General features: G+C 32.5%; 1 protein-coding gene across 1 annotated transcript in view; it reads left to right on the top strand.

Annotated features, from left to right (window-relative positions):
* The window catches only part of LOC114328475 (protein ovarian tumor locus-like), a 116,609-nt gene extending 89,636 nt beyond the window's left edge, over positions 1-26,973 (top strand). Inside the window, exons 7-10 of the mRNA XM_028277333.2 lie at positions 9,921-10,104; positions 16,469-16,769; positions 21,988-22,395; positions 25,907-26,973. Coding sequence (XP_028133134.2) covers positions 9,921-10,104; positions 16,469-16,769; positions 21,988-22,395; positions 25,907-26,115 — 1,102 coding nt within the window. The 3' untranslated portion in view covers positions 26,116-26,973. The remainder of the gene's footprint in view (positions 1-9,920; positions 10,105-16,468; positions 16,770-21,987; positions 22,396-25,906) is intronic.
* The last annotated feature ends 895 nt before the right edge of the window (positions 26,974-27,868 follow it).

The following is a 27,868-nucleotide window of genomic DNA, read 5'->3' as shown; positions in this document are numbered from 1 at the left end:
ATTTTTCTTTTCCTTGTGGATTTTATTTAAATAATACTTTTTTCCACCTACCTCTACCGAAATTATACTTTTCCGGACCTGATTGTAGGGAGCAAAGTTGTACTTTTCCTCCCTAGGGAGGAAAAGTAAAAGTGACGTCATGGTATTTCATTCATGAAATATAACTTATTGACGCCCTGTACAATATCTATTTTCTATTACGTAAATATCTATACATTTTAACGTTTATTTATATAAAAAACCCTGTATTTTGCAGAATGGTAAAAAACAGTAAATTGTTATTCTGATTTAACAATGTTTACATTAATAATTTGACTTATATTTGACAGTTGACAGTTATATTGTACCTACTTGTTAGTTTTAGTTTTAATAAATTTTGTTGGTTAGTTACATAAATAAATTAAGTAAAAATGAAAAAGACTTGTTATTAATTTGAGGAAGGTGGAAAAACCATATGTATAACATGGGAGTAAAGTGCCTTTTCCTCCCTTGAATGATTACTGTCATTCTCGGGAGGAAAAGTAGCGCTTTCCTCCCTTGTTATACAAATAGCTATTTAACGCCAGGTGCAATATAGGGGAGAATGGGGGAATGGGAACCACTTAACTATATTCTTTATTAAAAAACAACTTTTAGGTTATATAAAAAAATCGGTCCAGGTTAAGAGCTAGTTTAAAATGTTAATTATCCTTCGCTATTATTATTGCGTCAATTTATTTAGTTATGTTAAAGTTATTAAAAAATTACTAAAAATAGTGAATGGCTCCAATTGCCCCAATAGGTCGGGTAATAGGAACCACAATTTATTTTGAGTTTTACTGTATTAAATTTTTAATTTTCATAACAAGAATAGTAATAAATTGTTTTCATCTCATGTTGTTTAAACAAAAGTCACAGAGATAATCTTTAGCTGTGTCAACCCCCGAACAATCTGCATGTACCCATCGACTATCGACCACAAGCTGTATAGCGATACCACAGTTCTGCCACTTTTCCGAGAATCATAGCGATAAAACATAAATCTGGTTCATCTTAATTATCCGAGTTATCATCACAAAGGTCTTTATCACTGACATTTTCTTCATCCGATGAGTCTTCAAAAGCTTAACGTTTTACCCTTGATCGTTTATCAGTTTTATTTGTGGGTTTTTTGGCATTCTTGTTTGTGTTTTTACTTTTGTTTTTTTTTCGTTTGTGTTTTTAGTTTTGTTTTTTTTTCAGTCTTTTCTTGTTTTTCTTTTTTGTCCTGCTTCTTTTGTTCTTTTTCTTAAAATACTGCCAACTACTACCAATTTCATTGGTGTTACTGTAAGAATTTCAGAATGTTGTTTCGCTCTCGCTCTTTTCTTTGCAGGCACATGTGTTTCTGGTAACGGTGAAGATTTGTTAAGAATAATCTTTGTAAATCTTCTTAACTCCAAGAACCCTTTACAGTCTGCGTTTTTCGATTTCTTGGCATCTGTAATAAAAAAAAATTATTTTGAAGGTTATCGGGCATTCGGAGTCACTAATGGAGTAATGGGAGCCACTAAACGCCTAATGGTTCCCATTACCCGTTTTGTTTAGAAAATTTTAACCTATGAAAAAAATTACTAATAGTTTGCATAAAATAGTTTTTAAGAAAAACATATTGGGACCAACTTACCGTGAATTTTGTAATACATGTGTATTATAACGATTACTGCAAAAAGTCTACTATGCTCACACAAGAATCAAACAACACTGAATAAACATCTGCACAGTGCAGACTATCATGGCTCCCATTCCCTCATTCTCCCCTACTAAGGTTTTTTGCAATATTAAATTGCCTTAACGTAGGACGTAGGCTATTAAAAATCTCTTGTTATTCTTTCTGTTCTGAAGTTTTTTCTGTCCAAGAAGGTCTCAATAAGAACAGTACTTTTCATTAAAATAGTTTTTGTTTCGTGGACTTGATACAAATGATTATTCTATTTCCAATATACAGGGTTGGCCACTCAGAAGAGTCCACCGTTATATTTGGCAGTATTCATTGGATTTTGTGAAAATTCTAAAACACATCGAGGTTTATTCCAAATTGGTCATCTTTTTACAATATAGACATCTGCCAGAACACTGTCCCTTCGAGTTCCACAAACCATTCATTTTAAACAGGAAATAAACTATGTGTGGCAACTGATACTTTTTCACAAGAATAGAGTTATTATGCAAAAAAAAACTTGGATAATTTCAGCGAATTCTTGAGCGAAATACCTGTCTATTGATGTGCCACTCGTAGTATTTTCCCCATTTAACATTAAAGGTTTGTGATACTGAAGGGGGTAGACAAATGAAAGATATTTATATCGTTAACAGATTCTGATGTCTTCTTTGGAATAAAAATATACCTGTTTTAGTATTTTCACAAAATGTTATGAATATTGCCAGGGTGGACTCTTGAGTGGCCAAACTTACATACAAATCGTGATAGGATCGAAAAAAAATGTATAATCACCCTTGGGAGGATACAAACAATACCTCTCCATTTTTTCTTCGATTCTTTTCTATTACTAACCAGTGTCCTTGCCTCTATACAAGTTTCCCCTTCTTCTTTAATATTTTCGTTTACTTCTCCAATATTTGTCATGGTCTATAATATCTCCCTGTTTTTTTTATTTTAGGTTCCCATGCCTCGTTAGCATTTTCTCGCTTATGTGCTGTAAATGTCCCACCAATGGTCATGGTTCAGTAAATTCTACTAATGATTATACAGGGTGTAACAAAAATACAGGTCATAAATTTAATCGCATATTCTGGGACCTAAAATAGTTCGATTGAACATAACTTACCTTAGTACAAATGTGCACGGAAAAAAAGTTACAGCCCTTTGAAGTTACAAAATGAAAATCGATTTTTTCCAATATATCGAAAACTATTAGAGATTTTTTATTAAAAATGGACATGTGGTATTGCTATGGCGGTAGTATTTTAAGAAAAAATTGTAATGAAAGTTGGACACCCCATAAAAATTTTATGGGGGTTTGGTTCCTTTAAACCTCCCCAAACTTTTGTGTACGTTTCAATTTAATTATTATTGTAGCGCCATTAGTTAAACACAAGTTTTTAAAAACTTTTTTGTCTCTTAGTACTTTTTCCAAAAGTCAGTTCTTATCGAGATATTTGAATATTTGTCAAATCCACCACATATTTGTATATGGTAAAGTACGATTATGGAGACTTGGTAATAATATGAAAATTTATTTATGATTTACATTTTTAGGTATGTTTTGAACCATATTAAAAAAGAAGCCACATCTCGATAAAAGATGCTTTATCAAAAAAATACAAAGAGGCAAAAAAGTTTTAAAAACACTGTGTTTAACTAATGGTACCGCAGTAATAGTTTAATTGGAACGTACACAAACATTTGGGGGGTTTAAAGGAACAAAACCCTCATAAAATTTTTATGTAAACATATTAAAAAAGAAGCCGCAACTCGATAAAAACTGCTTTATCGAAAAAATACTAAGAGGCAAAAAAGTTTTAAAAATATTTAATTTAATTAATGGCACCAGAATAATAATTTATTTGAAACCGACACAAAAGTTTGGGGGGTTTAAGGGAACAAAACCCCCATAAAATTTTTATGGGGTGCACAAATTTCACTATAATTTTTCTTTAAGATATTTTTGCCATAGGAATGCCACATCTCCATTTTCAATAAAAATCTCTAATAGTTTTCGATATATTCGAAAAAAATCGATTTTCATTTTGTAACTTCAAAGGGCTGTAACTTTTTTTGTGTGCATATTTGTACTAAGGTAAGTTAGGTTCATTCGAACTATTTTTGGTCCCAGAATATGTGGTTTAATTTATGACCTGTATTTTTGGTACACCCTGTATATGTTCAGTTCTTCTCTAATATTGGTGTTTCTCATATTTGTAAATATTTTATTTCTAAGGCTTTTTGTTTATCTTTAAGCATCCAGGATTCACATCCAAACGTTAATATCTATAAGATAAGTCTATATATTGTTATAAGTACAGTAAAACATTTAAAAAGACTGTCATTGTATAGTCTATGTCTATTGCATAGTATTCTGTTGTTAAGGGAATAGGCGCAAAATCTTGATCCAATGCTATTTAATGCATTCATTTTTTTCGAATCCTGAGAAAACTAATAGTGATTTTTGAAAAATTTAAACGCAGAATGAAAAAATGACATTATTACCGAGGGCCGAAAGTCATTGAAAACTTCTATAATGTTTATTGTAATAAGTTACAGGGGTAAAAATGAGAAAATTTAGTGTGATTTTTAATTTCAAATATTTCATTCAAAAGAAACTTTTTGTTTGTTCTAAGGGACATTCGACCCTCGGTAGTAATGTAATCTTTCAGTCTGCGTTTAAATTTTTGAAAAATATTTATTCGTTTTCTCAGGATTTGAAAAAAATTAATGTATTTAAATAGCATTGGACCAAGATTTGGCTCCTACCCCCTTAATTTTTGTTTCGTGTCTCCCACTTTTTGCAATGCTACAAATGCTGCAAGTCGAGAAGTAGGTAATTAAATGTTTGTATAATGTTTTCTATTTTTGTTCCTTCGATTCCTGTATTTATATCAATTGTTTTTATTTTTATTCGTCTTAATTCCGTTTTTTTTTTTCAGTACCGTGTTCCATATGTCTAGACTCTTCTTCAGGTCTTTGTTACTTCTCGCTATAACCATTATGTCATAAGCAAGTGTCCTTTAGGATAAATAATTGTTTCCATAGTACTTGTCTGAGTATCATATCACAAGCTTTTTCTTAGTCTACGAAGCTTAGATAGATATTTTTCTTTTGATGTACATATCGTCGGTCTAATAAGCAAATTGCCTAAGTATATTTTTTGCGAAAATTGTTTTTTGGTATCATCTAGTAGTAGACGGTAAAAGCTACAGCCTGACATTTCTCACAGGCGCCATTATTATTTTATTTCCCGCCAATTTCGCTAAACGAATTTTGCTGAAGTCCAAACATTATTTCCCATTCATACGAATATTGTTTATGTCAGGGTTTCTGAAGTTGTTTTTATTGAAAACGTTAGAAAATGTAAGTAAATAAACATATTTTGATTATTATTATTAATATGGATATAGTATAATAAATAATAAGTAGAAAGTTTGTGTAAATATTTTGTTTAATTAATTTTGGTCAATTATGTATTGCAGGGAGTTAGGCAAACGTCTCTTTTTTATTTTTGTTACAAAGTTTTTTGTCTCTTCTGTAAAAATTTCAATTTGTGACTTAGGCAATTGGCTTATTAGACCGACTATATATACTTTTAAATCCGCTTTGTGATTCATAAAGTGTATCTTCTACAATTCATAGGTGTAACCAGGGGGTGGTTTTGGGGGTTATAACCCCCCCTTTTGGATGTACTTTGAGCTCTATACTCTTAACACCATTATTATTCCATACCCCCCAGAGACCTTCAAGTAGACGTAACCCCCTCCCCTTAGGATTTTCCTGGTTACACCTCTGCTACAATTGTTCTTATTCTGGTCTCTTTGATTATTTAAAACATTTTATTGGTGATATTTTATAATAATGTGAGTCCTCTATAATTACTACAATATTTCTTGTCTCCTATTTTAAACGCATACATACTAGGTATTTGCGCTATTTTCCTGTTTTTAGAAATTGTTCATCTTTTCATATTTTATTAAATAATCATAACAATAGATTTAAGTTCCTTCTTCTTCTTCTTCTTCTTCTTTTTCCTCTTCTTCTTCTTTTAATAGGACTATGTCCTGTTTCTTCTGTTACTTATTGTTCTTATTCCATATATTCGACCATTTGCGACATTATTTGATCATATCCATATGCTTTTCCATTTTTTAATTATATTGTTTTTCTGTTGTTGTTTGTATTTTTTCTGTTGTTATATCGTCACTTTTTACGTATTCTAGTTCTATATTTCCGCCCTCTTCGCGTGTCTCATATAGGTTCTCATTGGCGTCGTTTAGTATTGCTTCGTAGTATTCCTTCCACCTATTCGTTATATCCATGTTCTCTGTTAGTATTTCTCCTTGTTTATTTTTTATGAAATGCCCTTCTGTTTTACTGCTCTTTATCAAAGTTTTGAGTGTTCTATAAAAAAATGTCTCATTTTCCTTATTATTTCTTTCCATTCTGTTACTGAATTATACATTTTTTTTCTAAAACTAATTTTTGCTCACAATTATAACCATTTTTTAACGTTATGTATAATTAAACTAATAAGTCTACAATCACTGTATTTTTTCATATATTTTCATAATCGCCAATACATATTTATAGTAATTGATGGATTCGACCGTTACTTGATGGAAATTCATTTTATCTAACAATAAAACACTGAAAACGTTTGTTTTCTATACTTCCACAAAATGTATTACAACTATGTGACTACAGCTGTTTCGGCAGAGTGCCTTTCTCAAGTGATTTAGTTTACTATGGGTTTGCCTTTTTAAAGTCTTTAACTGAAGAGGTTGAGGAGTGGGGAGCTGTTTGTCTCGAGTTGGTCATTCAGAATTATATCTTTATTTTTCAATTTATTAATTTCCATAGATTCTAATAAGGATAGCTTAAGACCTTTATTTTGAATATGCAGAATTTGAAACTGTTCATTAAAAGAATGATTATGATCTAGAACAGGGGTGGGCAAAGTGCGGCCCGCGGGCCGCATACGGCCCTTTATAAATTTTTTTGCGGCCCGCGGAAAAAAGTAAATTATTTTCAAAAAATGAATAACCATTTTAAATTTTGGATTTACATGTTTACTCTGATTGGAGTACGAAGGGAACCATTCTCGTTGGAACTTTACCGAGCTGAGCAGATGGGACGTGAATTATAAATTGTAAAATTCCCTCATCTTCCTTAGTCTCAGCATCTGTATGGCTTGCAAATTGTAGAAGCCTCGGAGGTGTAACCAGAGAAGGTTCCCATTGTTTTCAGTCTGGTGGGATGTAGAGTAGCATTATGTTATTTTATATGCCATTAGAGTGAATATTTGGTCTTTTAAATTATTTTCATTTAATTATTGCTAATATTAATAAATAAATATAGATAATGCAGCTAATTAGTTAACACTTTCGCAGCGGGTAATTTTTCCGCAAATTTTCAACATAACGCGGGCAATTATTTGGGTTTCCGGCACAGAATCTTGTCGTACTCCCTAGGGAGGAAAAGTACGACTTTGCTCCCTACAATCAGGTCAGGAAAGGTATACGTTCGGTAGAGTTAGGGTATACTTTCGGTAGAGGTAGGTGGACAAATAGTAAATTGAATAAGATGCCACAAGGAAATAGCTTCAGAACAATATTAGTGAAAAAAGAAATATTTTCATAGATTAACAGAAAATAGGTAAATATCTACTCATATATTTGTGGGAAATAGCATGCTTAATAAGTGAAAATGTTATTTAGGGGAGAGAGGTATGGTTCGAAACTTTTGAAAATTTCTATTATTATTATTTTAAAAGAACGTACATAACTTCGGGAATACTCTCTGAAAATTCCAGTTGGACCGAAGTAAAATTACCGCGTGTTTGATATCCCTACCTTCGACTCGCTTTGCAGCAGCTTCGAGCCAGCGCGCTTGAGCGTACTGAGAAACGTTCAATAGCTATTCCCCTTCTCTTTTGTAAATTACTCCGCGATTCAAAAATATATTCCGATGTGCATCACTTTACGATTTGACATACAAAAAAAGAAATCGAAAATAAAAATTGTCAAAACCTTAAACGCGTTTTTCTCAAAAATCCGCAAAAACTCTCTCAAAACTTACAATGTATTGTAACTCAAAAGCTACTTGACAGATCCACCTGAAATTGTTCATAGATTTTCTTTAGACATTTCGTGAGGTAAATCTGTCGAGATATTTTTTGTTTTAGGCTTATTTTTTGTTTAAAATAATTATCTCGATTTTCACCCTTTTTACAAAAAACTTCGTTATTTTGACTTCTGGATAATATTAAAATCTCAAAAATCGTTAAAACTAAAAACTTGGGAGCATTATTTCAATAAACTCATGCTAATAAAATATTTTTGAATTTCTTTTTCATATGATCCCATTACGAGTTCTCATGTTTACTGCAAAATCTTCTTTTTTGAGGTGTCTGTAAAAATTTGCCACAGTTGGCTTATTTTTCAATATTAAGCCTTAACTTTTTCCTAATATCATTTTGTTTGTTTTGTTTTCAAACAAAATTAAAAAAAAGGTGCTTGACATGTTAATTTAAAACCATGCCCCCTCTTACGCAAAATTAGTAAAAAGGTAAAAATTCGAACATGTTAAGGTAACAAATATTGCGGCAGTGGCAGAAAATCCAGAGGGGGGATCACGGGGTCACGACCCCCCCCCCCCCCCAACGAAAATAAATATTAATTCAATAATTCTAAAACAAAGAAAAACCGAGAGCTGTCAAACAAAAGCTGTCAAACAAAAAAATTAGGCTCATCCAAAAAGTAATTGAAGACCCAATTATCCTAGGGGTGGTAAAACTAAGTGACCTTGCATCAGAGAAAAGTAATTCAATCATCCTCAAAATCCATGGCTCCCCCCCCCCCAAAAAAATTCTGGATCCGCCACTGTATTGCGGCCCTCCGTAATAGACAAAAACATTTTGTGGCCCTTTCTAAAAAAAGTTTGCCCACCCCTGATCTAGAAGGTGAAGTGCGTATGTAGAAGTGTCTGTTTTTCTATTGTTGAAAGCCCTTTTGTGTTCTGCTATCCGTTTGTCAAAGGTTCTGCCAGTTTGACTGATGTAAGTTTTCGGACAGTCACCACAAGTTAATTTGTAAACACCACTCTGTAGTTGTTTTCTCTTTCGGCTCTTATTGTTCTTAATATATGTGCTTAAGTTGTTGTTAGTTCTGAAAGCTGGTGTTATTCCTTTCTTTTTGAAGTTATACTTCTTTAGGCACGAGGGTGAATTTTTACATTCCCTGACGCATGCGCACATCGACAGTATGTTGTTAGTTGCTAAATCATCCAAGTTATGTATGTATCAGCGCAACTAAAGTTTAAAAATAATATATTAATGTTTTTAGTAAATATATTTATTATAATTTTTGTGTCTTTGGATTTGTCTTCATTGGGAGTAAGATAATAAGTATTTTAAACATTTTTATATTTAATACTTCACTTGATCTATTTGTCACCGTCGTTTGTAATTACGTCCCAGAAGCCGTAAAAACAAAACCCTAATGGGTTATTGGTAGAGCATGAAACCAAAAACTCCATAAGAAAGCCCTGAAATTAGTTTATCCACCAACAAAGAAAGAACCCAGTACCTTCTGCTCTATCACATATACTGGCAAGATAACAACAAAAATAGCCAGATACATAAAAAAGAAATGAATAACACCAGTTTTCAGAACTAACAACAACTTAAGCAAATATATTAAGAACAATAAGAGCCGAAAGAGAAAACAACTGCAGAGTGGTGTTTACAAACTAACTTGTGGTAACTGTCCGAAAACTTACATCGGCCAAACTGGCAGAACCTTTGACAAACGGATAGCAGAACACAAAAGGGCTTTCAACAATAGAAAAACAGACACTTCTACATACGCACTTTACCTTCTAGATCATAATCATTCTTTTAATGAACAGTTTCAAATTCTGAATATTCAAAATAAAGGCCATAAGCTATCTTTATTAGAATCTATATATGGAAATTAATAAATTGAAAAATAAAGATATAATTCTGATTGACCAACTCGAGACAAACAGCTCCCCACTCCTCAACCTCTTCATTAAAGACTTTAAAAAGGCAAACCCATAGTAAACTAAATCACTTGAGAAAGGCACTCTGCCGAAACATCTGTAGTCACATAGTTGTAATAAATTTTGTGAAAGTATAGAAAACAAACGTTTTCAGTGTTTTACTGTTACATATTTATAAGTTTATGGTTAATAAAGTGTACATTTTCAGATTCTCAAAAAGCGTTGTCATCACTCCTACTAGTCCCACATTGGATAGAAATAGTTCTAAATCAAAAAAGCGAAACGCCAAAGAAAAGAAGAGAACTAAAAGTGAGAGTAGTATAATGTCAGCTGGAGCTGTAGTTAAGCATGAACCAATTGAAAACATAGAAGCATACGTGGGAATTCCTTTGGTATGAAAGTATTGGATAAATTCGGTGATATATTTTTACTACAAACACATACATTATTCTTACTTGGTTTCATGGTTTCCGCGTATAATTCACAAAGTTCCATCATCTATTAACTTCTTATCATCTCTCCAAATTTATACGTTTGGTTATATTGTATACATTCTCCATTATTAAGGGTTAAGATCTAATCTTCTTCCTCCAACACACCTATAATCAGTTTAGTTAATATTTATCTCCAGGTCCCATTTTTTATATTCTTCGACTAGTTTGTGGCATTTGTGAGTCATATATTCTATGTCCTCATGTTCTTGGATTAATATCACTTGATCATCCGCAAAACTACAATAGAGGATAATATACGAGTAGTATGTTGTTTTCTGTTAATGCAAAGGCGCTTTTACTATGGGGGTGGTTGCCACCCCATCTCGAGAGTGGAAATTTTTTATTATATTTTGACCACAAAAGCTGATAAAAACATTCGTTCTAAGCAAAAATGTTCCATACATTTTTTGATAAAATTAATAGTGTTCGATTTATTCGCTATCGAAAGTGTTAGTTTTATATCGAAAAAATCAATGTTTTTCGAAAATACTCATTTACGATTCACTCAATTTTTGCCGTACAAAAAAAATGTTTCAAGCCAAGTTCTTGGGAATGAAGTAACCTACAATTTCATATTTAAACATTTTTTCGTATCTCTGATGCTAATCTTTCTATTCTCAAGAAAATTGCATTTTCTACCAAACTACAAAAATTCGTTTTTCGCTTTTAACTCCAGTTTTTTTAAAAACTAATCATTCTAAGCCAGTCAAACTTCTAGAATCTATTAATAATAAATAAAGAAGAATGAATAAGATCAATGATTAAAAACACCGCTAACTTACATTATTATGCCTCCAATTGGATTTCTCCTTTTTTTTTTTTCAAAATATATATATTGATTTTTTAACCGTAACTTTTATATTCTTCATCTTAGAAAGTTTGTTAAAAAACAATTTTGTAGATTTTTACAAGATCTATAAGCTTTATTATTTCTTTTTAAAATCCTTAGTCGCAAAAAGAGATGACTTTGAAAGGGTTGGTAAAGGTGGTTTTTGCATGTCATTACAAGTTTTAATTGTCAATAGCTCACTCAATTTTTGCCGTAGAAAAATTTTTTGCAAACCAGATTCTTGGGAATTAAATATTCTACAATTTCATATTTAAACATTTTTTCATATCTCTGATGCTAATCTTTCTATTTTGAAGAAAAGTCCATTTTTTTCCAAACTACAAAAATTCGTCATTAGCTTTTAACTCCATTTTTTCAAAAACTAATCATTCTAAGGCAGTCAAACTTCTAGAACCTGTTAATAATTCATAAATAAAGAAGACCAAATAAGGTCAATGACTAATTTTAATTAGGGTGGTGATTAGGAGGTAGCTTCCGATCACTTTTTCGCTGAAAAAAATAGGGACTGACATTATTTTATTAAATATTTTTAAATACTTAAAATCAGTTTGAACAAATTATCCTCGAAAAATGCATAGTTTTCCCGTCTTTAGACTTTGAAACTACAATATTTAGCATTTGACGAAGAAGAGATAACATATAATAATAAAGTATAGCTCGATTACTATTGGTCTTAAAGAAAATTAAAAATCATTTTAAACACTTATAAAAACAGCCAAACGTTTTTGATGTTTTAAGCATTTTCTTCGCTTGCTTTTCAAGACCTTCCTTTGCACGTGTTCGTTTAATTGCAACAAAATCTCGCCTCTCTGAAATTTGATTAGAAAAATATTCTTCTAGAATCGCATTAGATTCATTTACTGATGATTGCTCAGGTTTTTCTGGTTCTTGTTCTATTAAAAGCTCATTTGGTTCATCCACTTCTGCTTCTTCACGTTCTTCAGAATCAGGACCTGACTGGGTTTCTTCTACTTGTTCTTTTATTTCCAAATCTTCTTCAGTCGAAATATTTTCTGAGGCATCCTCTGGCAGTGATGAAGTTTTGAAACCAATTGTGGCAGGAACCCCAAACATAGCTTCATAGGGGCTGCACTTGATACCAGAAGGGTAAGCTCGGTTCTTGGCGAATTGTACAGATCGAAGACCCTCTGACTTGTTTGTTTGGTTGCTTTCCAATCAGGAACTTAGTATGTTTTCAATGTCTTTATTCGCAACAGATCCTTGTGACCAGTGGCGTGCTGGCCATATAAATGAATCGATGCAATCACCGAGAGGCCGCGGCCTCTTGAGGCCGTCGAATAGGTTTTTTTCACAAAAATTTTTAGATGTAACAAAAACAATTTTTTTGCCAATAATATTAATAAACATTTAAAAAAAATTTATTTTTTTTTAATTGTAAAATACAGTTTAAGTAAATGAATAAGACTCTATATACATAAATAGTTTGCTACAGATAAGTTTACTTAATTTATTTTCATACATACAAGTATATTTATAGTCCGTTCTTTAACGGTAAATTATTGCAAAACCTCTAAATTTTAAAGAACCGCTTGGATTGACATGAAATTTGGCATACACATAGCCAACACATCAAACAAAAAAAGTGATATTGTGCCGATATGTGCTTTTGCCCTGGGGGTGGTTTTCACCCCCTCTTGGGGTGAAAAAATGTTCGTCCAAAGAAAGTCAGGAAATGGATAAACTGGCTAATTTTAAGTAACTTTTATTCTATAAAGTTTTTTCACTAAGTCAATACTTTTCGAGTTATTTGGCAGGGAATATGTTCATTTTTTCAACAAAATAATCACGCTTTTAGACGGTTTTTCGCAAATAACTCAAATAGTAAGTATTTTGTCGAAAAAATATTCTTAGCAAAAATATAGCCTGTAAAAAATTTAAAAAAATGGTGAATATATCACGTCTCTACACCTAGTAGAAGCAGAGTTATAGCTAATGAAAAATAGGTTCATATTCGTCAAATTCCAAATGGAATACTTTAACGTGAAATAACCAAAAATGAAGCACATTCCGGGGAAAACTCATTACAACTTATTTAAAGCGTTTAGAAAAAAGGCTTCATTTTTGTTTTATAAAAAATTTCTAGAATCAAAATTAAACAAGTTACGCTCAAAATAAAGTTAGTCCCTTTTGGTTTTGTTAAAAAAATCGAGAAAATCACCCCCTAATTAGTGTCTTAAATGAACTTAATCGTTACGACTTCACAAGTTTCTTGACTCGTGTATATATTGTTTATATGATCTGTAAGTTTCATCGGTTCAAAGTCCTTATTATTGAAAGGGCTGTAGTTAAAAGGGGTTGAACGAGTCACTGATCACGAATGTATGCAAATTTAGAAACGCCAAATCTTAATCAATTTTTGTCTAACAGAAAAACAAAAAAATACATGATATTCAGAAAAGCAAATCTGACTTTTTTTGTTTTTCGAGATTTTTGGTATCTCTAACAATTTTTAAGTTATTTTGAAAAAAAGTATATTTTTCAAAATTTAAATTTTTAAAAATTTTACTTTGAAACCAAATTTTTTCAAAAATAAGCACTTTGAATCGATGAAACTTACAGATCATATAAACACAACATAAGTAAAATAATTTGTGGAGCGGTAGTGATTAATTTCATTTAAGTTGCTAATTAGGGGGTGGTCTTCCCGATTTTTTTGCAATAACAAAAGGGACCAACTTTATTTTGAGCGTAACTTGCTTAAATTTAATTCTAGAAACTTTTTGTAAAAACAGAAATAAAGCTTTTTTAAACACTTTTAAACACTAAACACAACTAAAGTTATAATGGGTTTTCCCCAAAAAGTGCTTAATTTTTTGGATATTTCACGTCGAAATATTCTATTTGAAATTTGGTGAATATGAATCTATTTTTCATTGGCTATAACTCTGGTTCTGCGAGATCCAGAGACCTAACGCGTACACCATTTTTTTACTTTTTTATAGCTTAATTTTTGCTGAGAACGTTTTTCGAAAAATACTTACTTTTTGAGTTATTTGCGAAAAACCGTCTAAAAATGTGGTTATTTTGTTGAAAAATGAACATATTCACTCGCAAATAACTCGAAAAGTGTTGACTTGGCGAAAAAGCTCTATAGAACAAAAGTTACTTAAAATTAGTCAGTTTACCCATTTCCGGACTTATTTTGGACATATATTTTTTCACCCCCAAAAGGGGGTGAAAGTCACTCCCAGGGTAAAAGCACACATCGGCACAATATCACTTTTTTTCTTTGACATGTAAGCTATACGTATGCCAAATTTCATATCAATCCAAGCGGTTCTTTAAAATTTAGAGCAAAAACCGTGAAATAATGGACTATTATGGTTTTCCAATTTCCTTCAAACATGTATGTACTCCGTATAGTAAAAAATGGAAAAACGTGTTGCACATTTTTGACCGAATTATTGGAAGTACTTATCGAAAAACGATTTGATCAAGCCCCATCGTTTTATGATGATATAAGCACTCTACATCCTAGAAATTTTGATACAATAAAAAATGGTATACCTTTAACGGCATTTAAATCATTTACTAAAAAATTAAGAAATTTTTATACTACCATATCTGCAATTATTAGAGAAGAACTCGTGGATTTTGCTGATAAATGGATTATATTAAAAAATGGGATTTTGCAAAATACTGAAATTATAGAAGATCGAGTTAATGATGAATATGTTCAGTCTACAGAAAATATGAAAGATGCTATTATTAATCTACTAAGTGATAATGAACATGAAGTAACAAATTACAATGTTGTTGATATTGTGAAAACTTCACCGCCGTGTGGTACTAAAAAGTGTAAAGATTGTATAGCTTGCTGTTACGCTGTTTTGCATAAGTACAACTTACATCAGTGTGCTTATCCAAATTTAAATAGTATATAGGCATTTATTAAATCTTTCAGTATCTTGCGACAGAAGCTTTTCGACGTTGAAATACATAAAAATCGGTTCAGAAGTACTTTAACACAAGATCACTTAAAAACATTTATGCTAGTGGCTATAGAATATGAAGCTTTGTATGAGCTTAAAAATGATGAAATAATCGACGAATTTGCTCAAAAATCGACTTTAAAGCTGAAATTATTGATCTAGAATTAAGTAATTATTTTATAGAATAATAATTGCAAAAACATGTTTAGATTATTGCGTTGTATTAACATTTTAAATATTGTCAAATTAAAGTATTTGCTCTGTACGCGTGTGTGTACTATCTTGTATAATTGATTTACTAAAATTCAACTTAATACAATAATTGAAAAATTCTCAAAATTTTATTTTACTTTTATCTTAATTACATAAAATTCATATTATATTTATTCAGGAAATTATGGTTGCTGCCTTACTGCATACAGTATTGTCATACATGTCATTTATTATTAGTAAGATTGCTTATTCTTAAATAAAAAAAATATAGCAAATTAAAAAATTCATGGAATTCAAAGTTTTATGTTTGATTTAAAAATAATTTATGTATTTGTTTTTTTGATTTTATAAATAACGAATAAAACATCCTGATCATAGAAGGTAAAATGAGGATGGGAGGCCGCTTTTCTATAAAATCATCGGGCCGCTTGAAAAGTTCCAGCACGCCACTGCTTGTGACTGACTGTGTCTTGGCTTATCGTGCACTATCTTTAAATATTTCCACATGGAGCACAGTTCTTTATAATTATGTTGGAGAATTCTCGTCCATTGTCGCTGTGAAGGATGATAAGAGCTCCAAAGACACAAATAGGTCAAGAAGAACTAATGCAACTTCTTATGTACGTTTATTTTCAATGGCCGTAATTGTACAAATTTTGTTAAGTGATCTTGGTAGAGAAAAACGAACTTGAATTAATTATATGCTTGGGCTTGCATATCTATCAAATCTATTTGACATCTACTATTAATTTCTTTTTGACAGTAGGTATAGGTTTCACTACTAAACCTTTTTTGGGAACTTTGGATTTTTCTGGCAAGTTTCACAGAGATCCAAATAGATCGTTATGAATTCTAGAGTTATGTATTGTGGCATTCCGCCTACGTGTCGATCGTTATAATTTGAATTTCTTACTTTTACCAAGATTCTCTGGGAATTGTATACAATTACCGGTAAAAGTAGGAAATAACGGGTTTTTAAAGAATATTTCCTACATTTACAGTCGACTTTGGTAATTGTATACAACTACCGGTAATTGTGTACAATTACCAGATTATCTACTTATCACCGTAACATATTATACTAACACCAATAATTAAACATACACCACAATTATCTTTGGTGGTGTGTCTCTTTTTTTTTTAGTTATATCTCAGTATGATATATGACATTGATTGTAGTATAATAATATTGTCCTCCTTTTATTGTATTAACTCACAATAAACTTAAATTAAAAACATTTTTCAGCAAATGCACAGTCAAAATACTACAGAGAATATCAGCTTCACTCAAACAGAACCATTATCCGAGGCTAAAGTTGAACTAACTGCTTCTCAAGACGTGGTTGCTACTATTGACATGGAAAATGAAACTTCAGACAATGCAACTTGGTGTCAAAGCGGATATCATTGGCCACAATACATGACTCCGGCTGGTGATCCCTTCATTTGGCCTACAAATTCTGATCAAAACCAAGGAATGTACAATTACAACATGAAACCAATGGTAGCCTCTGCCCCTGTTACTCCCAGTGTTATACCTTATCACGGTAAGAATTTAGCAAGTTATATTTAGGTAGTGTAGAAAAATGACAGTTTTTATTGTTACACTTTATTTACGTAATTAAACACAATTAACGAATGAAGAGCCGGTTACAAAACTGACAACCTTACTGGTCGAGTGTTAGGATTATAATGCTAATGATTTGCCGCACAGGGCTTGGTCGCTTGCCCTTGGTCTATACATAAAACCGGTATGGAGCTGAACTCCGTATGCTAACATTTAAATATGTATATGAAAATGAGTATTTGTACTTACTTACTTATTACTTACTTAATCCAGAACTCGTCTACCTTTCGGTGTGAGTTATTACGAAGTTAGGTTCTCCCTCGTTTTCTTCCACATTTCCTTCCATTTTCTTCTATCTATGGCCAATGCTTTTGTTTCCTCCCATTTTATTCATCTTTTGTTCGGCCGCTTCCCTCACTACTTATTCTGTCCACGTCTTTTTTGGTCTTCCTCTCTTCTTTTTTCCCATATCTCTCGCTTCATATATTTGTCTTACTATTTTCTCTTCTCCTCTTCTCAGTACATGTCCGAGCCATCTAATTTGTCCTTTTTCGATTGTTGTTGTAACTGGGTGTATTTTCAGATTTTCTCTAAAGGTTTGATTTCTAATTTTATCTTTCCTTGTTTTCCCCTCTATTGTTCTCAAAAATATCATTTCTGTGCTTATTAGTCTATTCTTTTGCCTTTTTGTTAATGCCCAAGATTCACAGGCATAAGTTAGAGTGGGTTTCACAATCTTTTTTACTATTTCCGTTTTTATATTCTTAGGTATTTCTTTTTTTTTTTAAGTTACTCTTAACCCCTTCGCGCCGGTTCGTCATACGGTAAGTCGCACCTTATATACGGATTCGTGCGCTTACCTGCTGGCGAACGCCAGCTCATGATGCACCCATGTGCATCACCGTACGTAGCGGACAGTCAAGCATGATGCACACGGGTGCATCACCGTACCGAAGAGGTTAATAATATTGTACAGCTTACCAGTCTTTGCAATTCTTTCATTTATCTCATCTTCTAATTTTCTATCACGGCCTATGATTACCCCCAAATACCTACTTATATCTGTCTACCTGTTCAAGTTGCTTGCCATCTACTTCTATTTCATGTTTTCCTTTTTGTCTTCCAAGTATCATTGTTTTTGATTTTTCTTTGTTTATTTTCATGTTTCTGATTTTTAGATCTTCATAAAATATAATTACGTATTTTTTATGGGAATAAAAATATAATATGTTTATATTTTCTTGGAATTGTTTTTCTGACTCCCCAATGACCACCAGTTCGTCTGCGTAGCATAGTTCTGTTATTTGTATCATTCTCAACTTCCAATATCCTACATTATATTTTCTCCATTTGTGTTTGTATTCTTTTATTACGTCATCTAGTACTAGGTTAAAGAGTAGTGAGCTCAGGACACAACCCTGTTTTAATCCAATGTTGCTGTCGCATATTTTGGATTTTTCATTTCCTGTTCTTACATAGCTTTTCGTTTTTTCGTATAAACTGTGGATGCATCCTATTAGATCTTGTTCAATTTTTCTCTTCTCTAGTATTTTCCAAATATCTTCTCTTTTAATTCTGTCGAAAGCTTTTTCCATATCTATGAAACATACATGTATTTCTTTTTCTGTTTTAAGAGCTTTTTCTATTACTTGTCTTATTATGAAAATCTGATCGTTCATCCCTCTTTCTTTTCTGAAACCACTCTAGCTCTCCTCAAATGTGTTTTTTTGTTTTTCTTTTAACCTGTTTTCTAGTGTACTAGCATAAAGTTTTCCTACTGTGCTTCCAAGTGTTATTCCTGTATAGTTTGAGCATTCTTCGCTATCTCCTTTTTTATACAATGGTGTTGTAATGCCTATCTGCCAGTCTAGTGGTACTTTCTTTTCATTTTTAGCTTGGTTCGTGATGTTTAGTAATTCTTGTTGTCTTTCTTCATTCATGTATTTGACCATTTCTGTAGTTATATCGTCATGTCCCGGTGCTTTTCCCATCTTGATTTTCTTGATTGCATTTGTTAATTCTTTTTGTGTTTTATTTCCTATCTGTTCCTGTTGCTCTTGTGGAGTGTGTTGATTTTTGTTTTGTTCTATCTTATCTCCTTCTACTTGTTCCACTTCCAAGAGTTCTTCAAAGTATTCTCTCCATAATCTCGTTCTCTTCTTTAAGTATGGTTCCATTCTTATCCTTCACGTTTTTCAATTTATTTGGTTTTGGTTTTCTCATGCTCTTAAGTGTGTTATAGAACAATTTCTGGTTTTCACCGAATGCTTCTGTTAATTTATTTCCAAATTCTACCCACGTTCTGTCTTTGTTATTTTTAACCATCTGTTTAACTTCTGTTCTTTTTTCTTTGTACTGGTCATAGCTTTCTTGCTTTCTGTCTGTTAGGTATTTTTTCCACAGTTGTTTCTTTTCTTGTACTATGTTTTCTAAGTCTTTTGTCCACCATGCCGTGCGTTTTTTGGGGTTATTACTTATTTTTGTTACTCCACAACCCTCTTTTGCGGCTACTAATAGACTATGTTTATAATCTTTCCATCTTTCTGAGTATTTGAGTATTTGTATAAATTAAAATACATGTAAAACGGAACATGTATACTCCCGAACTTAGTAAAAAATACCCTCCAAATTGCGATTGCGGCGCGGCGTGAAAAACGGTTAAACATCTTGTGGATGAATTCCTGATCAGATCCTACAATGGCAATCCGTCGGATTTCTTAGTTGCGATCAATGAGTCAATTGAATATATCCGTCAACTAAAGTTTTGTTTGGAAAAATTAATTATTGTTATTTACTGTTTGTAATGTATTGTCCTCTTTGCTCATACACAATAAAAATAATATTTTTAAGAAACGATTTTCTTTAGTTATGAGTGACTAAAATTAAACATATTATAAAAAAATCAACTAAAAAGAAAACAATAAAAAAAATTGTAATAATCTAACACATTCGTCAAAGAAAAGCGTGGCGCGTCTTCATCGAATACACGGTTTTCGCACCAGGGCCGTAACTACCATTGGGGCAACCGGGGCAGTGCCCCGGGGCCCCCGCCCAAGGGGGGCCCGTGCATAGATTTTAGCGAGGAAAATAAAAATATGTATTTTAAAAGCCGATCCCAACGAAATATTTTCAAATGACACAATTTTAAAAAGACCGCAACATAGTTTTAAGTTTTCAGTGGAGAAATTAGTCTTTTTTTAGACTAAAATGCAATTGGAACAGAACAGGGCCCCTGAGGCCTGAGCTAAGCTGGGGCCACCGAGACCATAACATAAAAATTTTAAATTATTACTTAAGAAATTATCGGCGTAATCAAACCTAAAATGCCATTGGAAGAGGGGGGCCCGGGCTAAGCTGGGGCCCCCGAGACCTTTCGTAAACATATAAATTGTGACCGAGGAAATTAGTTATTTTGGCGAAATAAAAACTAAAATGCCACCTGAATAGGGACCAAAGGCCCCAGCCCTTTTGTCTTAATCAATTTACCCCAGACCACATCTTGGTACGTGAAAGGAACCACATATTGAAAAGAAAGGTATACATAAGATAAAATGAGCACATTAGGATCAGTCCCACCAGTACACTGACCAGCTTCACTGAGTGTGCTTGGCTCACACTGCACTAGCTTAAGGCACCTCAAGGTGCTTTTAAATCAAAGTGAACACGAACGAAGGAACGAATTCGTATAGGTGTTCGCTTGGTTATTTGTTCGGTACAAAGTAAGACCATTTCCATTGTAGCGAACGAACGCATTCGTTGATAATCCGTTCGCAATGTCAGATACAGATGAAGCTGTAATCATTGGAGCTGCTAATTTTATAGTTATTGCAGGACATGCTGAAAAAAAAGAAAGAAGAGAGTGTAGTGTTCACATAGGAGGGAAAATGCTCTTTCAAGGGGTTAAATATCAAAAAAATTTCCGGACCCTCCCTTGCGTGGGGGTACAGTCCTCAGACCTCCCGGTAGGGGGCCCCCAGATCACATTTGCCCCGGGGCCCCCAACATCGTAGTTACGGCCCTGTTTCGCACCACGCTTTTCTTTAACGAATGTGTTAGATTTTTTAATTTTTTTTATTGTTTGCTTTTTGGTTGATTTTTTTATAATCTGTTTAATTTTAGTCACTCGTAACTAAAGAAAATCGTTTCTTAAAATATTTTTTTCATATTTTTTTTATTTTTTACTTTTTAGTCTTACACTTTTCAAACATTAAAATATATCGTCATGTTTATTAAAATATGTATAAAACATATGATGTACAAACATGAAAAGTAGTCGGAATCGGCAAAAAATTTGAAACTTTGTTGTTTATTTTAATTTATTTATGAAGCATAACGTAAACAATTAACGTAAAAAGTGAAATTATGTATAGTTCATATAATTAGCTACAATCTGTAAAAGTTTCAAGTTTTTTCATTGTAAAATTTTCCGTTAAAATCGTTTTTATATTTAAACAATTAAAAAACAAAAAAATTTTTATTGACTATTCGTGTATTGTTCCCGCGAATGCATATATGTCTGCAAATTTTTAGTCACTTCCGTTGAAGAAAAGGCAGTCAAATTAACGTCCAAAGATTTGACCCAAACGATTGAACTAAAGAAAAGCGTTTAATTAGTTAATACGACAAAACGATTTCTAATGTTAATTGTAGCACAAAACGTCTCTACCGGTGGTTTTTCTAAGAGTACGGTAAAAACATGAATATTTTGAATTCGAGTTTTGGTTGAAGTTTTGTTTCGTATCGTATTGAAATTTGACACGAATAAACGCCGATTTATATATAAACCAATATATGAGCGTTCAAAATTTGAAACTTTATTGTTTATTTATGAAGCATAACGTAAACAATTAACGTAAAAAGTGAAATTATGTATAGTTCATATCATTAGCTACAATCCGTAAAATTTCCAAGTTTCTACATTGTAAAAAACAAGAGAATTTAAGCATTTTCCATTAAAATCTTTTTTTTTTAATTAAACAATTAATAAACATAAAAAATTTTTGTTTATTGACTATTCGTGTATTGTTCCCGCGAATGCATATGTCTGCAAATTTTCATTCATTTTCATTGAAGAAATGTCAGTCAAATTAACGTCTAAAGATTTGATGCAAACTATTGAAGTAAAAAAAAGCGTTTAAAAACTCAACTGTGATGTAGCCAAATGCTAAATAAATATAATTTTATATATTCTGTTACAGATGTAAATTATCCATACTACTACAACTATCACGTAGAAACCCCTCAAAGTTATCCACAGTGGTCCTCTCCGCCGTTTGAGTTACAAGCACCTCCGCCACCAAAGAATCAACAAAAAGTGCAAGAGCAAGAAAATATAGAGGTTCATCAAAACTACCACGAAACGTCACAATATATAAATAAAGTTGAAGTAAATAACAATTATGATCCAAAAATGACAGATTCACGATTGTCAGAGACTCCTATGATTAATTACGTACAACAACCAGAGACGCCTATTGCTACAGAGAGGCCTGTAGTTAATTATGCCTCACAAGGGGATATGAGTGTTTATGCACAACATCCTTGTACTCCCGTGGAAATGTATCCGACGATGTCACCTGTGTTGCAGATGCCTCAGATGCCACCAGGTAATAATAACTAATCTATTGGTCTAGCTTGCTACTCTACTACTACTACTACATGTCGGTTTATAACATTCTCCGCCGTTAGCCGATTTCCAATCGCCATTTCGTCAGGTTGTTCCATAGATTCTCTTCTATGTTTCTTCCTCTCAGCTCTTCGTCTATTCCTTCACTCCAACTTTTTCTCAGTCTACCTCGTTTTCTCTTTCCTTCTGGTTGTCATTTTAGTATTTCCTTTCATATTCGTTGTTCGTCCATTCTTTGTATATGTCCGAACCAGCTAAGTTGTTTTGACATCGATAAGTCATCGGTGATTGTTCGTTTGATACTCATTATTTCTCTAATGTGTTCGTTGGTAATCCTTTCTCTTCTATATCTTCCTGCAGCTCTTCTCCAAACATCAATTTCCGTTGCTAGTGTTCTTTCTTTCAGTGGCCATACCTCATAGCTGTATGGAGTGATACTTTTCACTATAGTCTCATATATCCTCTTTTTGTTTTCTTTGCTGATGGATTGGTCCCATAAAATGCTGTTTAACATTGTGACGGCTTTTCTACGTTTCGTATTTATTTCTCGTATGGCTTTGTCTAATGTTCCATCTTTCGAAATATTTATACTTAGATATTTGTATCTATTGTTATGCATCTTATCGACCCATCAGCCTACTCCCAATCGTTAGCAAAGTTTTTGAAAGATTGCTGCTACAAAGAATATACGCAGATCATGAATTCCTAACATTACTACCAGAACATCAGTTTGGTTTTCGCAAAAATCACTCTACTACACAACAAGTCCATCGAATAGTAAATGAAATATCAAAAACTCTCGAAGAAAGGAAATACTGCAACGCTGTATTCCTAGATATCTCACAAGCGTTTGACAAAGTTTGGCACAGAGGTCTGCTTTACAAAGTAAAATTGGCACTATCTAGTAACTATTTCCTCCTAATCAAATCCTACTTATCAAATAGATATTTCTCTGTAAAATTCAAAGACCTACAATCCAGCCTCTGTCCTATTAACTCCGGAGTTCCGCAAGGTAGTGTTCTCGGGCCGCTGTTTTTCTCACTCTACACAGCCGATATACCAGAGTCTCATAATACTACGATCGCTTCCTTTGCTAATGACTTAGCAATACTAGCTATAAGTGAAGATCCCATACAAGCCTCACAAGACCTGCAACACCATCTGGACATACTCAGCGAATGGTACACAAAATGGCGAACAAAAGTAAACAAAACAAAATCATCTCAAATAACGTTTACCAACCGCCACAACACATGCCCACCTGTAAGAATGGAAAATGTACGAATACCAACAGTAACAGACGCTAAATACATTGGCTCCCATCTTGCCCAACGTCTTATTTGGAAGAAACATATTCAGACCAAAAGAATACAGCTAGACTTGAAATTCCGGCAAATGTATTGGCTCCTTGGCAAAACAAAATTCTTCTGTACAAAGCAATACTCAAACCTATTTGGTACTACGGACTACACCTCTGGGGCTGTGCAAAGTCAACATCACTGAATATCATCCAAAGATTTCAGTCAAAAGTTCTAAGATCAATAGTGGATGCACCATGGTACGTAAGTAATCAAACACTTCACGAAGACTTAAATATACCTTTCATCAGAGAAGAAATCCATCGAGCCACGGAGTCAAAAAATGAGCGTACCATTCACCATGAAAATGAGTTAGTAAAGGAATTATTCCATAATGGCCCTGCCACAAGGAGACTAGATAGAACCTGGCCTCAGGACCTATTTTAAAACTTAAGGGGGGGGTATGGTTTGAAATCAACATATCCAGCACATTTTTGTGAATTTTTTTCGAAGCTATGGTAGAATTATTTTATTTTTAAATCAAATAAACATATTAAGTACAATTCAAAGAATATTTAAGAAAAAATTCAATCCAAAATATTGAAAAATAAGAAATTGGCAACAAATTGTGGCAGGCAGCTCAAAAGAAATGGATTTTGCTGTGGACATCAGAACTCATCACTGGATCACACGAAACAAAAAATTCAAAAATATTTAATTAGCTTATGAGTTTCGCGAGGTAACAACGTCGAGTTTTTTTATTTTTAATGATTTTTGAATTTTTGGTATCACTCAGAAGTAAAAAATACGAAATTATTGATAAAAATATTGATAAAAATTTTGTGAAAACCAACAGATTTAATATTGTTGAACAAAAAATAAGAACAAAACGAAAAATATCTCGACGTTGTTACCTCACGCAATGTCTAAAGAAAATCTGTGCAAAATTTCAGGTAGATCGGTCAAGTAGTTTTCAGTTACAATGTCCACCGCATTTGAAAAGCAGTTTTGAGAAAAATGCGTTTAAAGTTTTGACAACTGCATCTTCATCTTCTTATTTGTCTGCCAAATCGTAAAGTGATGAACATTGGAATATGTTTTTTTTATTGCGGAGTAATCTACAAAAGAGAAGGCGAACAGTTGTTTAACGTTTCTCACTACGCTCAAGCGTGCTGGCGCGAAGGCGCGGCAACGCGAGTCGAAGGTAGGGATATTCAACACCCTGTATCTCTGGCAATTTTGCTCCGAATATTTTGAAATTTTCAGAGAGTATCCTTGAAAGTATGCACTTTTATTTGAAATAATAAAAAAAATATTTCAAACCATACCCCCGCCCCCTTAAACATAAATAGAATAAGATGAGACATCATTGGAAGTCTCTTCTTCATGCCCAAAAACATGGAAGAAATTTACTTAATACTCTTTTAATGATGTTGATTGTAAATAAACATAATTACATAAAAAAAAGAAAAAAAAAGATATTTGTAGTCGTAGCAGAGCTTTATTGTGGCCATGTCGTCTAATCTGAGATCTTTTTGTTCTCCTTCAATCTCCAATGCATAAGTATTCGGTTTTCTTTTTATTCACTTATAGGCATATATAGACCCCATATAGGCATATATCATACTCTTCAATTAATTTTCGGGCCTTGTAGTTTAAATCGTCATAATATTGTGCCTTTATTACTTGATCGTCTGCAAAGTTGAACGTATATACCATAGTGTTGGTATTGGTGAGTGGTATCCCCATTGTTATATATTTTTGTTTCCATCTTTTTAAAGCAGTTTCGAGGTATATTTTAAATAAAGTGGGGGACAGGCAACATCCTTGCTTTAATCCTATTGCGAAACAAAAAGAGATGAAACTAGTGGAGGTGGAAATTATCGTTATAAACGTATAAATTAACATTACATTACATAGTTTCCACCTTTAGACGTACACATCAGAGGAGTATGACAACTGTCACTGTGACAGTAGAATTTTATAAAATACTCCTGTCACAGACGTCTAAAGATGGGAAACTATGTAATGTAATGTTAATTTATACGTTTATAACGATAATTTCCACATCCACTAGTTTCATCTCTTTTTGTTTCGCGATGTATTATGTTTTCTATCTTTTGAGCTAGTTTGCCGGTTATTAGTGCGCTCATCACTCTATATTAAAGTATTAAATAAGTTTTTTTTGTTTAGGTACTCCGATATTATACTCAACAGCACCAACAGCTTTAACGCCGGAAATCGCTGAAGTATTGGTTCCAACAACACCTGTGATATATACTCCATCTGTAGAAGTTTCATATGTACAGCCAACACAGTATATTTATCCACCTACTCCTCCTCCTTCATGGTATGCTTCTCCTGTGACAACTCAAGGATTCATTTTTCCTCAAAGACCATAGGAATTTTAAAAATTCAGATTGACTTGAGTTTGTTAAACATATTGGTCTGGTGTCATTATTTGTTAGCATGGGAAACAGTTTTGATAATATTTTAGTAATAATCAACGTATTGTGTTGAACGAGAAACTGTTATCAGTATTAACTATAGAGCTTTTGGGCCAACCATTTAAAAAAAATTAACTTCCCTGTTTGTATTTCGAAAAATTTTCGGGCGGACGCGTTTCTTAAATAAGGTTTCTAAACAATCCTGCAAAAATCAACTGTGAGGGTATAAATCGTATGACTCTTTATAATCCGTGCGCCCCCCTTATGGGGGGCGCACTATGGAGTAATAAACGATGATTTTTTTGCAGGATTGTTTGATGAAAATACTTACAATTAAATGGTAATATTGTCCGACAAATTTTTAGGGGTACTTCAGTTGTCGGACGCGCCAAATTTTAGAAACCTCTATATTTACGAAACGCATCCCTCACGAAAATTTTCCGAAATAGAAAAGTTGTTCAATTCGACGTGAATAACTGAACAAAAAAAAGTCTCCCAAGGACAAATAGTTTAAATTAGAGAAATTTTTAATGTACCTATGGTTTGATTATACCTATTTACGAAACGCTTTGTATGGTAGTACATATTTACGAGCGGTATAAGTATGCACATTTAGAGTCGATTTGGATTTTTTATAAATTTATCAAAGTAGTTGAAGAGTTAAATGCTAATGAAGTATTTTTAAATGAAATATTTAATGTTTAGTAGGTGTTTAAATACTAAAAACTTATTTTTGTGGTTATTATTTACTTTTTATAATAATATAAAAAATATGTTTATACAGGGTGTTTCATTGGGAAAGTAACATACGTTAACTGTAAAAAGAGGACACTTAGGCAGTCTTGTGCCATACCATACTTAATGGGTCTTACTCAATTAATAACAAAGATACTGGGTGTTTTATCTATTTTGCCATTTTCTTATTTGGTTCATAACTTTTTAACCGCACTGTATACTTGATTTTATATTTATTTTTATACAATAAATTAATTTATTTACAATTGTAAGAAATCCAGGTCCGGATTAAAAAATATTGGATAAATGTTCCAACCCAAAAACAACACCATTTTTAAAATGGAGTTTTCAGTTGAAAAGAGGATGAAAAACTAAATTTAGTGGTATGCTTTGACTTTTCGGCAGAATGATTTTTCTGGTCAAACTTTGAATTTGAATTCTGAAATTATGTGGATTGCGAGGAACTAAGTAGAAAAAAATTTAATTACAACTTACAACTTGTTAACCGCACTGTATATTTATTTTATATTTATCATGCGAATATTCTTTTAGGTGTGCAATCAGTTTATTTATTTACAATTTAAAAAAAATCCACGTCCGGATTAAAAAGTATTGTAAATATGTTCCGACCCAAAAATCACGCTGTATATTAAATTTTTTTTAATGGATTTTGCATTTGAAAATAGTATGAAAAACTAAATTTAATGGTATACTTTGAATTTTCGGCAAAATGATTTTTCTGGTAAAATTTTGAGTTTGAATTCTGAAGTTATGCCAATTGCGGGAGCTCTAAGTAAAAAAAAAATAAAATGCGACTTAATTTTAATTAATACCGTTATTTAATCTAAATTGGTGAAATGTTAACATTTCAGTGTTTTTTTATTATGTGTGACAAATAGTTTGTGGCGAATATTCATCTTTAAATAATGGATAAATAATAAAGGGTCAATAAAGAATACATCACTTTAATCAA

This window comes from Diabrotica virgifera, chromosome 7, assembly GCF_917563875.1.
Source record: "Diabrotica virgifera virgifera chromosome 7, PGI_DIABVI_V3a".
Lineage (NCBI taxonomy): Eukaryota > Metazoa > Arthropoda > Insecta > Coleoptera > Chrysomelidae > Diabrotica > Diabrotica virgifera.
This window is presented reverse-complemented; position numbering and strand designations above follow the sequence as displayed.